The 18,297-nt window shown below is 41.0% G+C and overlaps 2 protein-coding genes across 2 annotated transcripts; both read right to left on the reverse strand.

Annotated features, from left to right (window-relative positions):
* Positions 1-241: 241 nt before the first annotated feature.
* On the reverse strand, positions 242-1,171 carry LOC128491640 (olfactory receptor 10A7-like). Its single transcript, XM_053463956.1, has one exon. It carries the CDS (start codon positions 1,169-1,171, stop codon positions 242-244), a length of 930 nt encoding a protein of 309 aa, XP_053319931.1.
* Positions 1,172-4,881: 3,710 nt separating this feature from the next.
* On the reverse strand, positions 4,882-5,820 carry LOC128491641 (olfactory receptor 1019-like). The gene has a single exon (XM_053463957.1). It carries the CDS (start codon positions 5,818-5,820, stop codon positions 4,882-4,884), a length of 939 nt encoding a protein of 312 aa, XP_053319932.1.
* Between the last annotated feature and the right edge of the window lie 12,477 nt (positions 5,821-18,297).

Raw genomic sequence — 18,297 nt, forward strand, 5'->3', positions numbered from 1 at the left:
CAGATCAGAAGGAGAAGAGGGCTCACTGGAGAAGAAAGAAGTGAAAAACACGAAGCAGAGCTATGGAGGCATGGAGAAGAGCATGACAAAGAGTAAGGGTGAGTGATGAGTTTTATTTCTGAATTAAATTTAAAAAATCATCCAAGCCGAAAGGCCAGGAAACCAAATTGATTGTCCATGTGAACAAGTTTAAAAGCCATTCCGATAGATGGTACTGGTAAAGTAAGATTTCAGTTTCATTCTATCTTAACATAGATAGAAATTTCTTCAAAACTCCCATGATCTCCTGATTTCTCAGACTATATATAATTGGGTTGCTGAGAGGAGTTAGTGCCGTGTAAAGAAGGGATACAAGTTTATTGACATTAAATGCATGGCCTTTAGAGGGTACCATGTAAATATTCATTAATGTCCCGTAATATGTGCTCACCACAATCAAGTGGGAGCTACAAGTGGAGATGGCCTTCTTTTTCCCAGATGCTGAATTGATCTTGAGGACGCTGAGAAAAATTGAAATATATGTGAAAAGGATAAAGAAAAATGGAAGGATAAGCAGAGGTATTGTTAAAACAAAACTCACTAATTGTACGGTGGAATGGTCAGAACAAGTCAGCTCAAGAAGAGGAGCAAGGTCACAGAAATAATGGTCCATTGTTTGAGCACCATAGAACTGTAACTGCCACAAGAAAATAGATAATAGTAACGCTACCATAAAAGCTATAACCCAGGACCAAAGTACTAGATGGAGACGAAGACTGAGATCCATGATAGAGTTGTAATGCAACGGGTTACAAATGGCCAAATATCGGTCATAGGACATCACTGTGAGCAGAAGACATTCTGCGGCTGAGTTGCCGCTATAGAAGATGAGTTGGGTGATACAACCTTTCACCGAGATGGTAGCTCCACCATGGAGTACAACATGGAGCATGTTAGGGGTAATAGCAGAAGTAAGCAAGATGTCAGATAAGGACAAATGACTAAGGAAGAAGTACATTGGAGCTTTCAAACTTTGGACTTTCGATACCATTATAATAATTAGAAGGTTTCCTGCCAACGTCAAGAAATATATTAGAAGAAATATAATAAATGTAACAAGGTTTAAAACATATATGTTCTTAAATCCTAAGAGGAGGAACTCTGTCACTTGTGTGTGGTTGACCCCGGTCATAACCTATAGACAAAAGAAAAGAGGGCATGATTTCTTGTAGAACTCTAAATCAATTATTAAATATCCTTTTCATGTTACATGCTTCATGTTCAAAATAATTTCAGCATATCCAACCAGAGAGGATGATTATAAAAACACAGCCCAATGACCATTTCTCAAAATAATTTGGAAAAATAATTAGAACTTTACACATCGCAAGAGCTCGTTTGAAATATGTAATTAGTAGCAATGAAAATGTCCAATTATCACAATTATCAAAAATTATCAAAAAATAACATAAACAGGTATTTATATATATATATATATATATATATATATATATATATATATATATTTTTTTTTATCTGCTTTTAAAATGTAGAATACTATGGGAGATGTATGGATCAAGCAGAGCTGATATGTATATGAGTAAAGATACTTTTAGAAACATATATCTTTTATATCTACATTTTTCTTTTGTTGATATTATGTAAATAAATGTGTGATTAGGGATGATCCTCATTGACAATAAAAATACACAGTTATAAAAACCTCATCTCAAGCTATGACCTTTAAAGCCCTTTTATTAGAGTGCTGGCAAACCATATACAATGCACGTGGAATGTATATATCGATGTTGGGCTCTTTATCAAGTGTTGTGTTTCATTATCCTATACCAACTTTGTAAACAAAATAAAAAAAAATGTCAACCAGAAGAAGCTGCCAAGAAGAATTAAAAATGAACTTGTAATGGTCAACGGCCACTTAGAAGACTTCTACATAATCATGGACCTAAAATGACTAAAAATTAACATTTTTAAAGGATTTTCCCTTTTTTTCAGCATGTTTTTAATGACCTACCTGACAATTGTCTTCTCCCATCTCCAACTAAGGTACTAACTCTAATTTTTTCCTCCTATCCTCATTTATGGTTCTGTTATCCCCATTTTATGGTAGGGTTCCAAAACTGCTGATGTAAGCATTCTATAAATAAAAATCGTCACATTTTATCAAAATGTCACATGATGTCACTATATGGTTTTTCTATTATTTTAATTCATCCACAATATTTTAATTTATTGTACCTATATTTTTGTCTTTTGTTCTTATTCATCGTTCTCCTGGAGGACTCTGATAACGGAGGTGAGCATCATTCTCTTATGGTGCAGTCAGTCGCACGGCTTGCAGGGAATGAAAAGTTCCTGTTAATTTTCTCCAAGATTTTTATACCTTCTTTGTAAAACAGAACATGGCTGGCACGATTATAATGAGAAGTGGGACCGAAATTATACAGAGAATTCAGGAACATCCCAGGTGACGGTATAACTAAAAAAATAATAATGAATTCAGGATTCATTATTTATTTTGAATAATGAAAAAAAAACAGATAAAAGAAGCATTTTAACAACTATCATTTAAAGGCTCTTACAAGGGATAGTATTTAATGGTGAAAATTCTTCTTCTCTTTCTTCCTCTTCTAATTCTTTCTCAGACAGATTAAGGTCATACAATGGATATTTATATGCATACAAAAGTTTACTAACATATTTCTTCCCTCATCTCCCCATCCTCTGGTAGTCTTCAACGTGGCCTTCAGTTGCGTGTCTGCCTTAATCTGCCTTAGTAAAAGAATTACAAGAAAAATGTGGCACCCACATTTAGTCTCATTCACTCACTCTCACACTCTCTTTCACTCACACTCTAATTTCCGTTCACCCTGTCTCTCATGCTCACTGAATGTCTCCCTACCTTCTCTGCTGAACGCTTCAGTGTCTCGGAGAGGACTTCTTGAGAAGCTCTGCCAATTTTGGAAGAAGTTCATACAAGGATACAGGAAAAGTTGCTGGCTGGCATGGGACTTCTGCCAAGGGCAATTTTATTTGAATCAATGTTTCAATAAAGATATTCCTTTATGGATATATCAAGTTGAGCCGGCTTTTCTTTTGAGTTTTGTTGATCTCTAGTGGGCTCCTGGATATTGCCTCCATGCACCTGGATCTTCCCTGTATAGATCCTCCATGAGAAGTATGTCTACGTTTACACATACATACACACACACTCTCACGCCTTACACAAGTTGATGGACACTGGAGGAACCTTCCTTGATGTTTTATTTAATGGAACAACAACATGAATAAAGTAGTTTAAACTTTATAACATAGAATAAAATCTTTACTAAATATGTGACTTCATAGATTTCATTTATACCGTATTTGCTCGATTTGCTCTGAAAAATAACCATCGTCTTATGTTCGAGGTCATCTTCTAATCAGATCTCAAATAGAGGTCTGACTACAAGACTAAGATCCAGATCCCCCGCAGCGCTGCAGGGGAACCGGATCCTCCTCTCCGGCAGCCGGAAAAGGTCTGTGCGATGCGTGCATGTTAACTATTTCATGTTAACATTTGCACAAATACTCAGTGCTCACATACTTTTATAGCAGGGAAAAACTGTTGAGAAAATAATCATTAGATTAAAATGCTGAGATAGAGAATTGTTCCCCACTAACACAAATTTATCATTGGGCATGGAATAGTGTGACAGGACCTTGCACCATGCTACATGTCAGGATGCGTCAATGGTCTGGGAACATACATGATTTAAACCTCATTGAAAACCTGTGGGCTATCATTAAGGCTAGACATGGAAACCTGAGCTGTTCATCAAAAGTATGTTTCATTTGTAATATTAAATACATGTGGTGATATGGGAAGTAAAAAATGCAAACTTAATGCTCAGTTATGTGAAGCTAAAAGAAGACACATGACAAAACAAATGTTATTTAAAGATGTAAAAAGAGTTCAGTTGCCAGGGTTGGGTGATCCGAGCATAGTGCAAAGAGACACCTAAATTGCGGAATGTCCATACAAGAAAACAAATCTCCCAGAAGAGTATTTATTCCAGCAGGTTCAGTCAGGTAGTAAATGGAATGTAGATAGAACAAGCCAAGGTCAAGGGTAGGAGAGCATCAAAAAAGTCCAGTAGTATAGCCGAGGTCAAGGGTAGGGGATTATCACAAAAGTCCAGTAGTAAAGACGAGGCCGAGGGTAGGAGAGAATCACAAAGGTCCAGTAGTATAGCCGAGGTCAGGAAGCCGGGTAATCCACAAAGTACAGACACAAGGTATCAAATAGGTGGGGCAAAAAGAGGACCCAAGTAACAGGGATCAAGGGAACAGCTTGAAAACGAGCAATGCTGGGGGTTTAAATAACCCTGTCAGGGCTCTTCCAACCAGACACTAGCCTTCCTCCTCTCCATGCTACTCACTATTGGAGTGGATCTGACCTTCTCCACTCCTTTCCTCCTCCTGCCCTACCTCCTCCAATGAGACCCCGCCATTGTGCCGCAGGACATGCCCCCCCCCACTGTCAGCAAGGCATTTTCGCTCGCTCCAAGAGGTTGCGCCTTACTAAAGGCCAGGGATGCGGCCTACACCACGACCACGAGACCCCAGAGGAAGAATCAGGCCAGAGTAGTAGCGAGAGGGGATCTCCCAGTCCGGTGGCAAGGTAATACAGGGGCCTGACATAAGTGTCTCATGTGACACGTTTTACTATGTTCTAATCAGTTTGCTCATCACTGTGTTTTTGTTTTTTGTTTGTAGAACTTATGGTGAGAACCTAGAAATTTTGCCTTAAGATTATTGGGATCTAAAGCAGGTCTTGAAGCTTGAAAGTTCTAAAACAAATACATAACAATTTTCGGTATGATTGTGTCAACTGCTCCTTATTTAAAGGACCTTGATCCACTTAATAGACATTTTTTTAAAGGCCTCCTTAATGTCACGATTCCTTAGGCTGTAGATGATGGGGTTAATCATCGGAGTCAGCACCGTATAAAACAAAGATAGGAATTTCTTGGCATTTAGTGATTTTCCTTTTCCCGGAAGCAAATAAATACCAATCAGTGATCCATAATATATGGAGACCACGATAAGGTGGGAGCTGCAGGTGTTAAAGGCTTTCCATCTTCCACTTGCGTTGGAGATCTTAAAGACGGCAACAACGATAAATGCGTAAGAAACTGTGATTATGATGATTGGGATGAAAGCCACGGGAATACACATGATTAGAATTTCTAATTTAATAAAAGATGTGTCTGAACAAGAAAGCTCTAGTAGAGGAATAAGATCACAAAAGAAATGATTAATGACATTTGATCTACAAAAGTGAAGTTCAACTAATGATGATGCGTCAACCGATGCAACGCATAAACTGAAGAGCCAAGATATGGACACCAATTTAACGCAGAACACGGGGTTCATTAGAAATGTATACCTTAGAGGGTTACAGATAGCCACGTATCGGTCGTAGGCCATTACGGCCAAAAGGAAACACTCTGATGTTTCAGAGTCAGCAAAAAAATAAAACTGGGTAATGCACAAGGAAAAAGGAATAGTCCTTTCTTCATCCCACATGACCGACAACATGTTGGGGACGATATCTGTTATCAGAATTGTATCAGCCAGGGCCAGCTGTGTAAGGAAAAAGTACATGGGGGAGTGAAAAATCCTGTCGAATGCCACCAGCCAAATAAAAAAAAGATTCCCACTTACTGTAATTATGTAAAAAATGAAGAGAATGAAGAAGAAGAAAGTTCTTAATATTCTGAGTTTAGGAAATCCTTGGAGAAGGAATTCGGTGACCATGGTTTGGTTCATGGTTTCCATTGCCTGGAGACAGGAACACAAGTTTATCACCACTATGGTTTCTGTACATTTTTTTTTAGTACTTTTTGACCCAACCAACATCCAAAGGAAACTTCAACGGAATCATAGTCAACCATTGCTAGTTATTGGCTATTAGAATTATCCACCAAGAAGCCTTTGACGGGCGTTGACCGGCCATCTGGCACATCGGGAAAAGCCTGGTGGGCCACTGGCTGACAATGCTCCATACTCACCCCATCTGCCGCTTCACCCCCCAGGTTTAACATGCTTGTGAAAGGATAAATCAAGTGATTGCATGTCCTTAAAAGGATTATTATGCCCAATTCATTGATAGTAGGCAATTAAGCGAATATCTATTTTAGGCACTTCTGGCACTTTGGAAAGAGATACCGTATATCTAGAAAATGATGTTTATGCTAATAGATCTATGATGCAATAGACGGCATAGAAAAAAACACAACTCGCGGCAAAAAATCATTAGCTCCATTAACACGTTTTTAATATAGACATTTTTGGACTTGGATGCTGATTTTTTTTTTATTTTGTCTAATATATTTCTCTAAGAATATGTGATAGCATCAATATAGGTTATATCAAACTTACCAGAGACACAGACCAATGGTTTTTTCCAGTGTCTGATGATGAGCTGCTGAAACAGAGGTTATAATAGCACGACGTTGGTAAAGCTGAGAGGCTTAGCATGGTTATTTCCCGTACTTTATATCCTTTTAGATCTCCAGAGAACCCCCTTGTGTGAGCCATTTACTCCTGAGAACCAATTTAAACATACATTTTTTAGAGAATAAAATGTCAACTAAAGACTATTTGTTTGTAAAAGTGGTTTCTAATGGAACGATAGCCAATCACTAACAGAACATACTTGCTTCAATAGTGAGATTGTGGCAAACCAAATTTCCATGTACATTTTCACGTTGATTGCTTCTAGATTAAACTTGACCTGAAATCAAAGTAGACACAAAGTAGTCTCTTTTTGTAGACTGCAGTGTATGACAGATCATCATTCTTATACATCCCAACACGGCTTGACATAGGACTATGAGCTGGTCGGTGGCCACCAACCAAGTAAGAGTGGCCGTTGGCTGGATATAATAGGCCACGTGCTACATATTTATGCTCATGTAGCGTCCGCCCAGCTATATTCAGCTTGTGGCAACCGATCTGCCGTTGGAGTGGCAGATTTTGTAAGTATGGAGCAATGTCACCCGGCAGCCCACCAGGCAATTGCCTAACGTGCCATTTGGCCAGTCAGGGCCTTCATGAAGCATGGACACTCAGCACATTCACTCAGCTTGTAAAAAATGGGATATCTTTGAGGGTGCTAACTTACCTTTAGAAATCATTCATCTGATACTTAAGTAGAGGGCAGATGACTTATGAAAGGGAATGTTGGACTCTTCGGAGCCTGAAATCATCTGACCTTAAAAAATGTGATCATTTGCAGGCATATTTATATTTACTATGAAAAACAGGCAGGTCTATTTTCTAAAATGAGCACTTGCGATTTCACCTCTCCCCCATGCTCTGATCATAAAGTTAAATAATATCTTAAAAAAAACACTATGGGAAACTTAGACCCCAAGCTCTGCTATCCCCTAAACCCCCATTTTGTTATGTAATGATGTATTATGTGATGTATAATGTATTAAAATATCTACCTTTCTACTACCTTTCCATAACCCATCCAGCGATGATCAGAAAAGCCATTGGCCCTCTTTGTCAGTTTAAGGAAAAGAAACATAAAAAAATAAAACATTAAAAAAAAGCCAAGCAAAAGTCATTGGAATGGGTCCCATGGACACCATTAGAATCTCTGAGTCCTATTCATGTATGGATGATGCAGTGCAGCATCTGATGCTATCGTACAAAGACGGACTACTTTTTGGTGGTGGTGGCAGCTTTTTCTTTGCGTTTTTATTTTTTGGATTTTCTTTTCCCTGGTAAATAATAAGAATTGATGATTTTAATGTTCATTGCTGAATGGGCCTGGAAAAGTCAAGTGATGATTTTTTTCATTGCTTCCTATAGGTTACTTTTAGCGTTTTCAATATGGGCAATATAACATTCCTCAAGTTGGACTAATTAAATTCCGTCCTTAACCTCCTCTCAATTATAGATTTATATTTAACATTTTAATTTATTTTAGGATTTATATATTTATTATTATTATTATTATTATTATTATTTTAAGTGTTGTTCTTTGAAGAGATATACAAATACTTGGTAGATTTTCCAACAAGAGCTACACTAATGAAAAAAAACAACCATAGACTTTTATTAGAAAAATATGATACTTCAGAAATAAAAAATATATATTTTTTAATCATCTCCCATGACATTTTCTAGATTTTATATTTAGTTTTCCTTTCCAATTGTGTAGCAGCACAGACCAGAGTGAACAGTCAATGACGTGACCACAGATGACAGAAAATGTGAGGTGAAGTCAAGGAAGGTTAAACCGTTACTGTTTGTTCATGAATGTCATAGCTCTTGTCAGGCCCCGAGGCTCACACCTGCACAGAGCTGGAGTCTCTCACCTCGGGCTGCTCCATCACGATGCGACCACGTGGTTGTGGAGTAGGTCACATCCCCGGCCTAGACTGACATGCACGTTGCGTTCTTCAGCGTGTTGGTGGAGTAGGTCGATTCAGTAGCGCTCACCACATTTAGTTGCTCCTGGTGGGGATACATGTTCTGCTGTCCTAGGCACGTCCTCACTGGTGGGAATGCAGGAAAGGGAGTAACTGGCAAGACCTGTTCTGATGGAGGTGACACCATGAAGCTATGGGAGGAGCCTTATACCTACAGTCCTATATAAACCCTGCTCTCCGTTCATTCCATGCTTGATGTGTGGTGTCTGTCTTTGCACAGTCAACATTCACCTTGTTCCTTGCTACAGCTCGCTGACCTCACTTGACCTCGCGGCTTGATCTTTGGCCTGTATTATGTATTAAGACCTCTATTATGCTGTTTGTCTCCTGTCCTACATCCTTGGCTTGTTAACCCGTTGTAGACCAGTGTAGTCTGCCTTGACCTTCTGGACTAATTATTGACTTTTCTATCTGGTATTATGGATTGCCTGCCTCTGGGTCGGACTGCACTACCTGCCTTATGCTCCCATCCCAGTCCTGACACCATTTCAGTGACATTTTCAGAGACAATACAAACATTCACAAGCCCTGTTATGCAAATTGAAAATGAATGACTGTAAAACTGTGTTTTTCCCCTCCATCCAATAAATTATTGTCTTCTGAAGGAATAAAGTTCTACAGTCCATACGGCTAGGATACATTTGAGCATGATCGTTCTCATTGAACTCACATGTCATGGTCTACTCACACCTGGGCTAAAGTCCCATATTAGTGAATCTGTGAGTTGTTTTCTGAGTAGTAAAAAAATCTTAACACATCTAACAACTCAACTTTTGGTAACTAGATATCAGGAACCGGGTAAGCAGGTCGGGTAGGAGCCTAGTCGCAAGGGATACTTGGAGTTCCATCTATACCCCATGATGCCTCATAGCTGAGGGACAGGCGCAAAGAAAGATACCACAGGCAGTATACTATGATATAGGCTATATTGAGGGAACTGGCAAGACAAGTAAATAAGGTAATAAGTCTTTGTGGCTGGAAGCCCGATGGCAGGGCTCACTGCAAGAAGCCCACGTACGGCAGGAAGCCAACTGGCAGGGCTGAAAGCAGGAATCCCACTGGAAGGGCTGAAGGCAGGAAGGCCACTGGAAGGGCTGAAGGCAGGAAGGCCACTGGCAGGGCACTCAGCTTGGGAGCCCACTGGCAGGGCACTCAGCTTGGGAGCCAGGAACAATCCAGGATCAGGTACAAGTCAGGATCAGATACAAAGCGGTCCTATAACTTCAATGCAAAGGCCCTGACTGAAGGCCAGGGCAGGTTTATAAAGGCAGGGTAATCCAGGTAACAAGGCCCAGCTGCTAGCAATAACGAGGTCTGGGTGCTCCAGAGAGAGAAGGGTGGCCACTAGTTGTTGTTGGAAAACATGAGCATGAATTATTAGTGCATAGTCATGGCAGGCAGGGTGGATCCTGACAGTAGACCACATTCTCAGTGCCGCTATTATCTTGAAATGAATACATTATTTATGAATGTCATTTTACTAAATACAGACTAAACAACAATAACTTCCACAACCATTGTCATGGATGTTGTAGTATGGATACTTTACTCATGGGAGTCAATATTCAGTTCATCTAATAGACATGAAATAAAGTGTGCCATCAAAGACAGGTGAGGAAGCCATAGCCATCTACTTAAAACATCTACGGCTGGACTGGCCTGTCGACTCAACACAGTATCTTTAATGATCTGTACTCAATGGATTCACTTGCAAAGAGCCAAACCAAAGGAATCATATATTTTTTACTGGTGCTTCTGATATCACTCATAATCATTGATGGAGAAGATGAACTTCAGTCACTCACAATCACAAATTCAAAAGATGCATCCTCTTTTGACCTGCAGTTATAAGAACTCTCTTCTCCTTTGTCCAGAACATTTATAAGTCATTTGCATCATAATAGGACATGCTGGCTCCTTTATTAGAGTCTTGGGATATAACATTACTGATGTCCCCAGAAAAACCAGCGAAATGGAGTGTGGTCAAGATGGGGAGTAGGTAATCAAGACAAAGGTCACAATGTCAGAACTGAAAGTCATCAGCCATTTTGTAGCATATTTATATTCTATCCCTAGCCAGAAGGCGTGTAGGGTGGCTGAATCTTCTTGGTCCTTCCCTCCAAGGGAATCTTTGATAAGGGGGGGCACTCGGAAGAGCTACCTATCTCCCCTCCTCACCAGAAAAGCTTGGACCTTTTCAGGGGACCCGACTCCACCATGGCATTTTTGGAGTCTTCATCAATCCATTACCCTGTGCCGGTAATCTGTGTCGCAGTACATATTGTGAAAGAATTAATGTGCAGAATACATCAGATACCTGAATCACTCTTAGGTGTTAAGTAATTTCTTACTATTACTAATATTAGCATAGAGTTATTACCAATATACTGTATATGGGTTCAAAACTATATTACCAAGTATAACAATTTAGTTTGTTTAGCAAACACAGTAAAGTTAGAATTTGGGAAAAAATAAGATACTTTTGACTTTTTTGTAGCTAGAATTTACCTGATAAGATCCCCATAATATCTCATCTAAACGAGAAATGAGCTTTGAATGCTCGGGTCAAAGAAGAAAACCCAATTTTGCCGTGTTTATCTCTTCTTCTTCTGTATCTTTGAAAGATAAAAGCAATGGACAGATCATTTATGAAGAAATATTTTAGATTTTTGGGCTCTTTGACATAAACTTTTTCACACTTATTTTGATATCCTCATTCCTAAGACTGTATATAATTGGGTTAGAAAATGGGCATAGCAATGAAAATAGAAGAGATAATAATTTATTAATGTTAAAATAATGCCTTTCGGTGGGGGCAATGTAAACTACTATCATAGTCCCATAGTAGGCGCACACTACAGTCAAGTGGGAGCTGCAGGTGGAGAAGGCTTTCTGTCTCCCGATGCTGGAGGAGATTCCAAGGATGGTGATAAAAATGGAGACATAAGTAAAAATAATAAAGAAGAAAGGGACACCTACATATGGTATGCCTATGATAAAATCTACAAGTTCAGCAAGATTATGTTTTGTACAAGACAACTCTGCAACAGGAGCAAAATCGCAGAAATAATGGTCAATGACACGACCACAGATCTCTAAAACAGAAAGCAATGAGGCAACAGAAGATGAAAATATACATGACAAAAGCCAAGAAATGAGAATGAGTTGGAGGTAAAGCCTAAAACCCATGATGGACGTGTAACGCAGGGGGTGACAAATGGCCAAATACCGGTCATAGGACATCACTGCGAGAAGGAGACACTCGGTGCCTTCTGACATGGAAAAAAAGTAAAACTGAGAGATGCAGCCAGCTAAAGATATTTTTCTTCCCCCACTGATTAAATCATGGAGCATGTTGGGGACTATGATGGTGGATACAAGGATATCGCACACCGATAACTGAGTGAGGAAGATATACATGGGAGATTTCAGACTTGGATACTTTGCCACCAATACAATAATCAGCAGGTTCCCGACTAACGTCAAGATGTAGATCACAAGAAACAAAACAAAGAGAGCAAAGTTTAAATTCTGTGGATTCTGAAAACCCAACAGCAGAATCTCCACCACTTCTGTCTTGTTGAACATATTCTACAACTTAGAAAAAAAAATTAAATATTTGAACTGAATCTTATTAAACTCACATTTTTTTCCACCCTACCCTTTTAGGGCGAAGTTGCGCTTGAATATTGTTGTAGAGGAAAGTAGATAATTTGGTTGTTTTTACACCAAGATGATGTTAACATAGTGATTGTTACCAAGTTTTAAAGAAAATATTAACAGTAAAACCAAGTCATTCTCTGGTTATCCAGTCCTCTTCAGTGCTCCAAATACTGGAAAAAGCAGTCAACGTTATGTTTCGAGATCAAAGATATTAGAGATTTCCAGTCTGTATCCAAAACCTGCTAAATTGGAAATAACATGAAAAGTTGACCAAATCATGTAGACTTGTACATTTCTGTTTTCACCCAGCCTGAATTATAAAATGTTATATAGATCATTATACTGATTGCAAAATTATAAAAAAAAAAGCATAATAATGTTCCATTGGCCAAAATTCGCAATTTAGTTGAGAAGTCAAGACAACAGTTTTGGTCAACAGCGTTGACTCACATTCTGGTCTCACATATCTGCAGTTCCAACTAAGACGTTCAAGAGAAATATATGGAATATAATAACATAATAGAAAAATAGAGAAAATAATCTAAAATATTTCTTTGTAATAACATCCATAAAATTAATTCTCTATTAATCTATCAATTCATATATATATATATTTATTTTTTAAAAAAAGTTATACTACGACATAAGGATGGATCTCAGTTAAAATTCCAAACGAAATAAATGTTATTTATTTGCATGAATTTACCTTTTTTACCATCAGATTAAAAATACGGAAGCTTGATGAATGTATCTCTCCGCTGCATCCTGTTCCACCACCAGGTGGTCTTCTCCAATATTTTGATAAGAATCAACCAAATTTGGAAATGTTATTTTCTGGTAAGACCCGGCTTAGTTTCTGTAACCAGAAGTTCAGTGAAGTAACAGCCAATAACTCTTTCAGAGGTCTTTATACTGTGCAAAGAACATGACGTTGTCTCTGTACAAGAACACTGGGGATTTGCAGAGAAGGAGCCTCGTTACAGCAATAATGACAAATCCCAACACATCTTATTAATTTGTAACCTGAAGTAACCTAAAGATTTGTTTTTGGATTACAGCTTACTGTATATTCCTTGGCATCTAATAGTGCCCAAAAAAGTTTTCATAATTTGCTGCTTAACCCCTTCCGGACCGGGACGTACCTGGAACTTCCTTTTCACATGTCACCACCAGACAGGGACGTACCAGGTACGTCATCCCCAAAAAACGCCCCCACATCGCCACAATCATGGTGATCGCGGGGGCGCTGCTGCTGCTGTCTGCCCAGGTGACTGGGAAGACCAGCACAGCCGATCCGAGCCCGCCCCCAAGCCTGTGATCACTCCCACGGAGGGATTCTGTAGGCTGAAAATGCGATTGCAGGAAAACCAGCAATCACGTTTTCAGCTGCCACAGGCAGCTTCAGGAAAGGGGGTTGAGTATTGATTGGGTTAATTCCCATTTTGTATGGGGCTCTGCTGCTGGTGGTCTGCCTGGGCTAGCTGCACTCACAAGCGATGATGGTAAAGGAGGCTCTTCAGAAAACTTTATAAAAGCGGATCTTTATTTCTTCTATAGACTCTATAAGTAAACCAAAGAACAAAAATGGTGCGGTATCTTCATCTATAGCACAAGAAGAAAAAACAGAATGCACTTACAGTGTTGTCGGCATAACCTCACTGTTATGCATGAGCGTTTTTTAGAACAAGTGGGGAAAACCACCCCTAATCACAATCCCCAAAAAGTGCGGTAGTGATATCTCTCAACGCGTTTCGCCTAATAGGCTTCTTCATTAGAATAAGCTTTATCAACTCACAATGGAGAAAGTCCGCAAATAAAACATACGTATAAAACCTGTAACGTTCGGTCAATCCATCCTATATGTGGGTGGTCATGACGTGTCTCTCAGTAGTCCAATCATGGTGGATTCTTTTCAATGAGATGCCTGGGACTCCCCGCCTCTCCTTGTGTGATGGAGTATACAAAACGGGGGGAATCTTGCCTCCTCCAATGTGACGAAGGAACAGGGCGGCATCTCGGAGAAGGGAATACACAATCCGACCTCGCACCACTTCGAACGTTGAAGGATCAAACCTATCTGATCGGCCGTGAAAACACAGCATCAACCATAACAGTGAGGCATCGCTTAAAGGTGCAGAAGAAAATGCAACGTTCATTCTGTCCATAGACTGGGCAACGGAACAGGCTCACGGGCCCGGAGTTCATAGGCATGGCAATAGAAAAAAGAATAAATAGAAAAAATAACGAATACATAATGAGTAAATAAAAATGTAACCCCTCAAGGGATTTTAGTGCTTGCTGCAGTGTTACTGACTCACCTGCAGTTCTTATGGAGTGACCAGCAGATGGCGAACTGCAAAGCACATGGATGAGGTGAAAAAGGGGCCATTGTCAGAGGTGAAGGACTTTTTGCTGAGAGAGAAGGAGAGTGAGAGAGGCCTAGGAACAGAGGCCTGCTTGAAATCCATGCTCAGAGGAGAGTTGCAGCATCCTGGCAGAATCTTCCAGCAGATAGTCAGAGATACAGAGCTGTTTGCAGCAGAGTTGGCAATGAAGAGGCTAAAAGCTGAACTGCCCTGATTGTAGACGGTGGAGTGGTAAGCCTAAAACCTCTTCCCCTGTCTCCACAACAGGGCACCCTGAACTTAGCCACACACGAATAAAACATTTTGATCTCCAGTCCCACTGACATACTCAAGTTTCCAATACAATTCAACCCATACTGTGGAGTAAGTTACTCATGGGCCCCAACTGTGTTATGTGCACCAACTAAAGGTACCCAGCGGCCACTAGGGTGAAGATTAGGGTGGGCCACAGTGATTGTTGTGGGTGGGTGAACCTCATATTGTATATTGCACATTCGGTATATTTCATGTTGTTCTGTTACGTTTATGCATGGTGTTTTGCTGTGCAATATAAAGTTAATTTTAAGCTACTCAGCTATGTTCCCAGCAGGAGCTAACATCCATACACTGGATGCTCCGTTGGGTGGAGGCACTGCCACAGTTATGTGCCCCAACTCCCAGGTAGTGGAGGCTCAGGATTGGCCTGCAGAGCACAAAGAGGTAACTGGGGTAAAGGACCACAGAGATATTGGTAGGCCTACCCAAAAACCCGTTACAAAAATATATAATAAATAGGTAAAAATACAAGGGACATCGGTAGTAGAAAGTTGCAAGAAGTTGCGGGTCAGCCGAGTGATCGTGCGGTCTCTGCCAAGGTGGCCAGCCAGGGGTATATCATGGCTTACTCATTGTAGCATAGCCCAGTATTTCTGGGGTACATCCAGCTACTGTTTGGGTACCTTAGCCTCTTTCTGGCCCTATGCCAGACGGTACATCAAGCCTGGCTCCATATGATTTGATCCCTCTGGCTCAGCCCCAGCTCTCTCCCAATACCCTACCAGGGTAGGATCGCTAATAGACTCATGACGGAATGCGGCTGCATTAGCCCACGGGCTGTTAGGGGTATAGGGAATCCCGTCAGGGCTACTTGGGGTGGGTAGGTCGGCGCTCTGGTTCCCGTCACGGTCCTCCATATCTCCTAGGCTAAAGTCAAGGGTATTGTCAGGGGCATTGTCAAAGTTTATCTGGGTCTCCTCCTCCTTTCTTCCCTCTGGCTCTATTGGCGCGTTACCCCATTGCAGACCTCTGGCGCAAGGGTCTCAGGGTAGGCTGAGGTTAAGTGTCCCAGGACGTTAGCCAGCAGCACCTCCGCTGGGAGTTCAAACATGAGCCCCACATCCACAGTACATGTCCCAGTGCCCCAATCAAGTTGTACCGGGCTATTGGTATCCTGTGGACATGTCCTCCGGCCACTCTGACTGCTACGGCTTTAGATAGATAAGCCGACAAGGGGATATTGGCCATTGACCCAGACCTCCTGTCTGTGGTGATCTCGGTTATCTCCTGCAGTAGCTCGGACCGGGCCTACCTCATGTAGTACACCAAAGTCATCCTCATTGCCCAGACAATACTCTGTATTGTGGGGCAGTCTGCCCCGGGAGGCTTCCAGCGGGTCGGGTAGCAGTAAGACAAGCAGTTTGTAGGTGTCTTTCCTGCACGCATCAGAAGCAGGTCCTGCCCTCCAGTCTCTGTAGCTGGGGGGGCATTCCTCGGGTCCCCTGAATCAGACCGCGGTAAGCCCATGGGGCTGCATTATAGAGCGCCAGGCGAGCTGGGTATGTCGAGGGATTGCTGATGGTCGGCCGAGAGAACTGGGATGTGACCTTCATTGTTGGGTTACAGGATGGATAGACGGGTCGGATCTGGGCCGTGCGCCATGAGTCAAGATATTCATCCCCCAAAACCACAGCTTCATCTACTGTGAGGGGTTTACCTTACCCATTCGGAGGATGAGTTGGGTCCCCTCCTCGACGGTGTCGGCATGGTTCCTTCGAATGTGTGCTTCTGGGGTGACTCTGAAGCGGGCCAATAATCGTTCCTTGACCCTCTCATCAGTCTTGGCCATCCTCAGTGGGCATGGACTCAAATGCTGTCCTAGCCCGGCCTGTGAGTTTACTCACCAAGAGCGGCACCCATTTGTCTGCTTCAATTGCAAGGTAAGGCACTGTCTCTCAAAGACCTCCAGTTACTGGTCTATCTTGTCCTCAGAGTCTGAAGGGCTGAATTGCCTGGAACGATCTTTTGTCTCCCCTAAGCTGGGGGACATGGATGCTCTCTGGCTCTGCTCCCGGTGGTATAACTCAATGACTGCCGTCACTTGCTCCGGCGTCACTCCTCTGGGGTACAGAGACAGATGCCCCTGGATATTTTTCTGCATAGTGCTCAGTCCAAGGCTCACTTCCCCGGCATCTTGGGACTGATCCATTTTTCTCAGCTCTGTTATGAGGGTAGCTTTAGTCTATCCACTGGTTGACCGACCCTGAGCTTCTATCCGAGCTTTCAGCATCTCCTGTCTTAGGCTGTTGAAATATTAGCCTGTTAGCCTGGCCCTGTGACAAACCCGTTGTAGACCAGTGCAGTCTGCCTTGACCTTCTGGACTGATTATATTTATGTGAGGCACATAGAGAAGAAAATAGACCCAAAATGAAAAACGTCAATAAAATAGGGTTGGACCTAAATGAAAACTGTTGTGTATCCCAGTCCTGACACCTTTTCACTGACATTTTCAGAGACAATACATAGATTCACAAGCCCTGTTATGCGAATTGAAAATGAATGACTATAAAACCTAGTTATTCCCCTCCATCCAATAAATTCTTGCCTTCTATGAGAAAAAGCAACTTTCCATAAATGTTCCAAACAGCCATAAATATCTTAGCAAACACAGAGCAAAATCCATAGTATGATAACACAAAGCGGTTTCTCAAAATTAATATATCTTTTTTATTATTTTATTAAAATTTTCAATTTGAAAGATACATGACACTTGTTGTCCAATCTGCTTCCTCATTTGAGTCATTTACACGATCATAGGATATGCTGGCTTCTTTATGAGAGCCTTGGGATATAACATTACTGACGTCCCCAGAAGAACCAGCGAAATGGTGGTCAAGATGGGGAGTAGATAATCAAGACAAAGGTTACAATGTCAGAACTGAAAGTTATCAGTCTTTTTTAGCATATTTATATTTTATTTATTGAAGCCCCAAGGTCAGTTAAATAAAAAAAAAAGCGCCAAGACACCAGGTCCCTTTCCTTGTTTCTTGAGGGGCTGCACTCTACGAAGGCATTTGTGACCCCTTCCTTCCACCCCAGGCCAGAAGGCGTGTAGGATAGCCGAATCTTCTTGGTCCTTCCATCCAAGGGAAGGACCACTGAAATCTTCATCCTATCCCCCCTCCTTACCAGGAAAGTGGAACCTTTTCAGGGGACCCGACTCCACCATGGCAGAGTTCATGGGCAAAGTACATCAGATACCTGAATCACTCTTATGTGTTAAGTAATTTCTTACTATAACCAATGTAAGCATAGCTTTATTACCAGTATACTGTATATTGGTTGCAAATTATATTATGAAGTGTGACAATTTTGTTTAGTGAACGCAATCAACTAAGAATATGGGGGAACAATATGGTGTAGCTAGAATTTACCTGATAAGCTCTGGTCACAGTTGAATGCTCAGTGAATGCTCGGGTCAAAGAAGAAAACCAGATTTTGCCATGTTTATCTCTTCTTCTTC

The sequence above is a fragment of the Spea bombifrons genome, chromosome 4 (assembly GCF_027358695.1).
Source record: "Spea bombifrons isolate aSpeBom1 chromosome 4, aSpeBom1.2.pri, whole genome shotgun sequence".
Lineage (NCBI taxonomy): Eukaryota > Metazoa > Chordata > Amphibia > Anura > Pelobatidae > Spea > Spea bombifrons.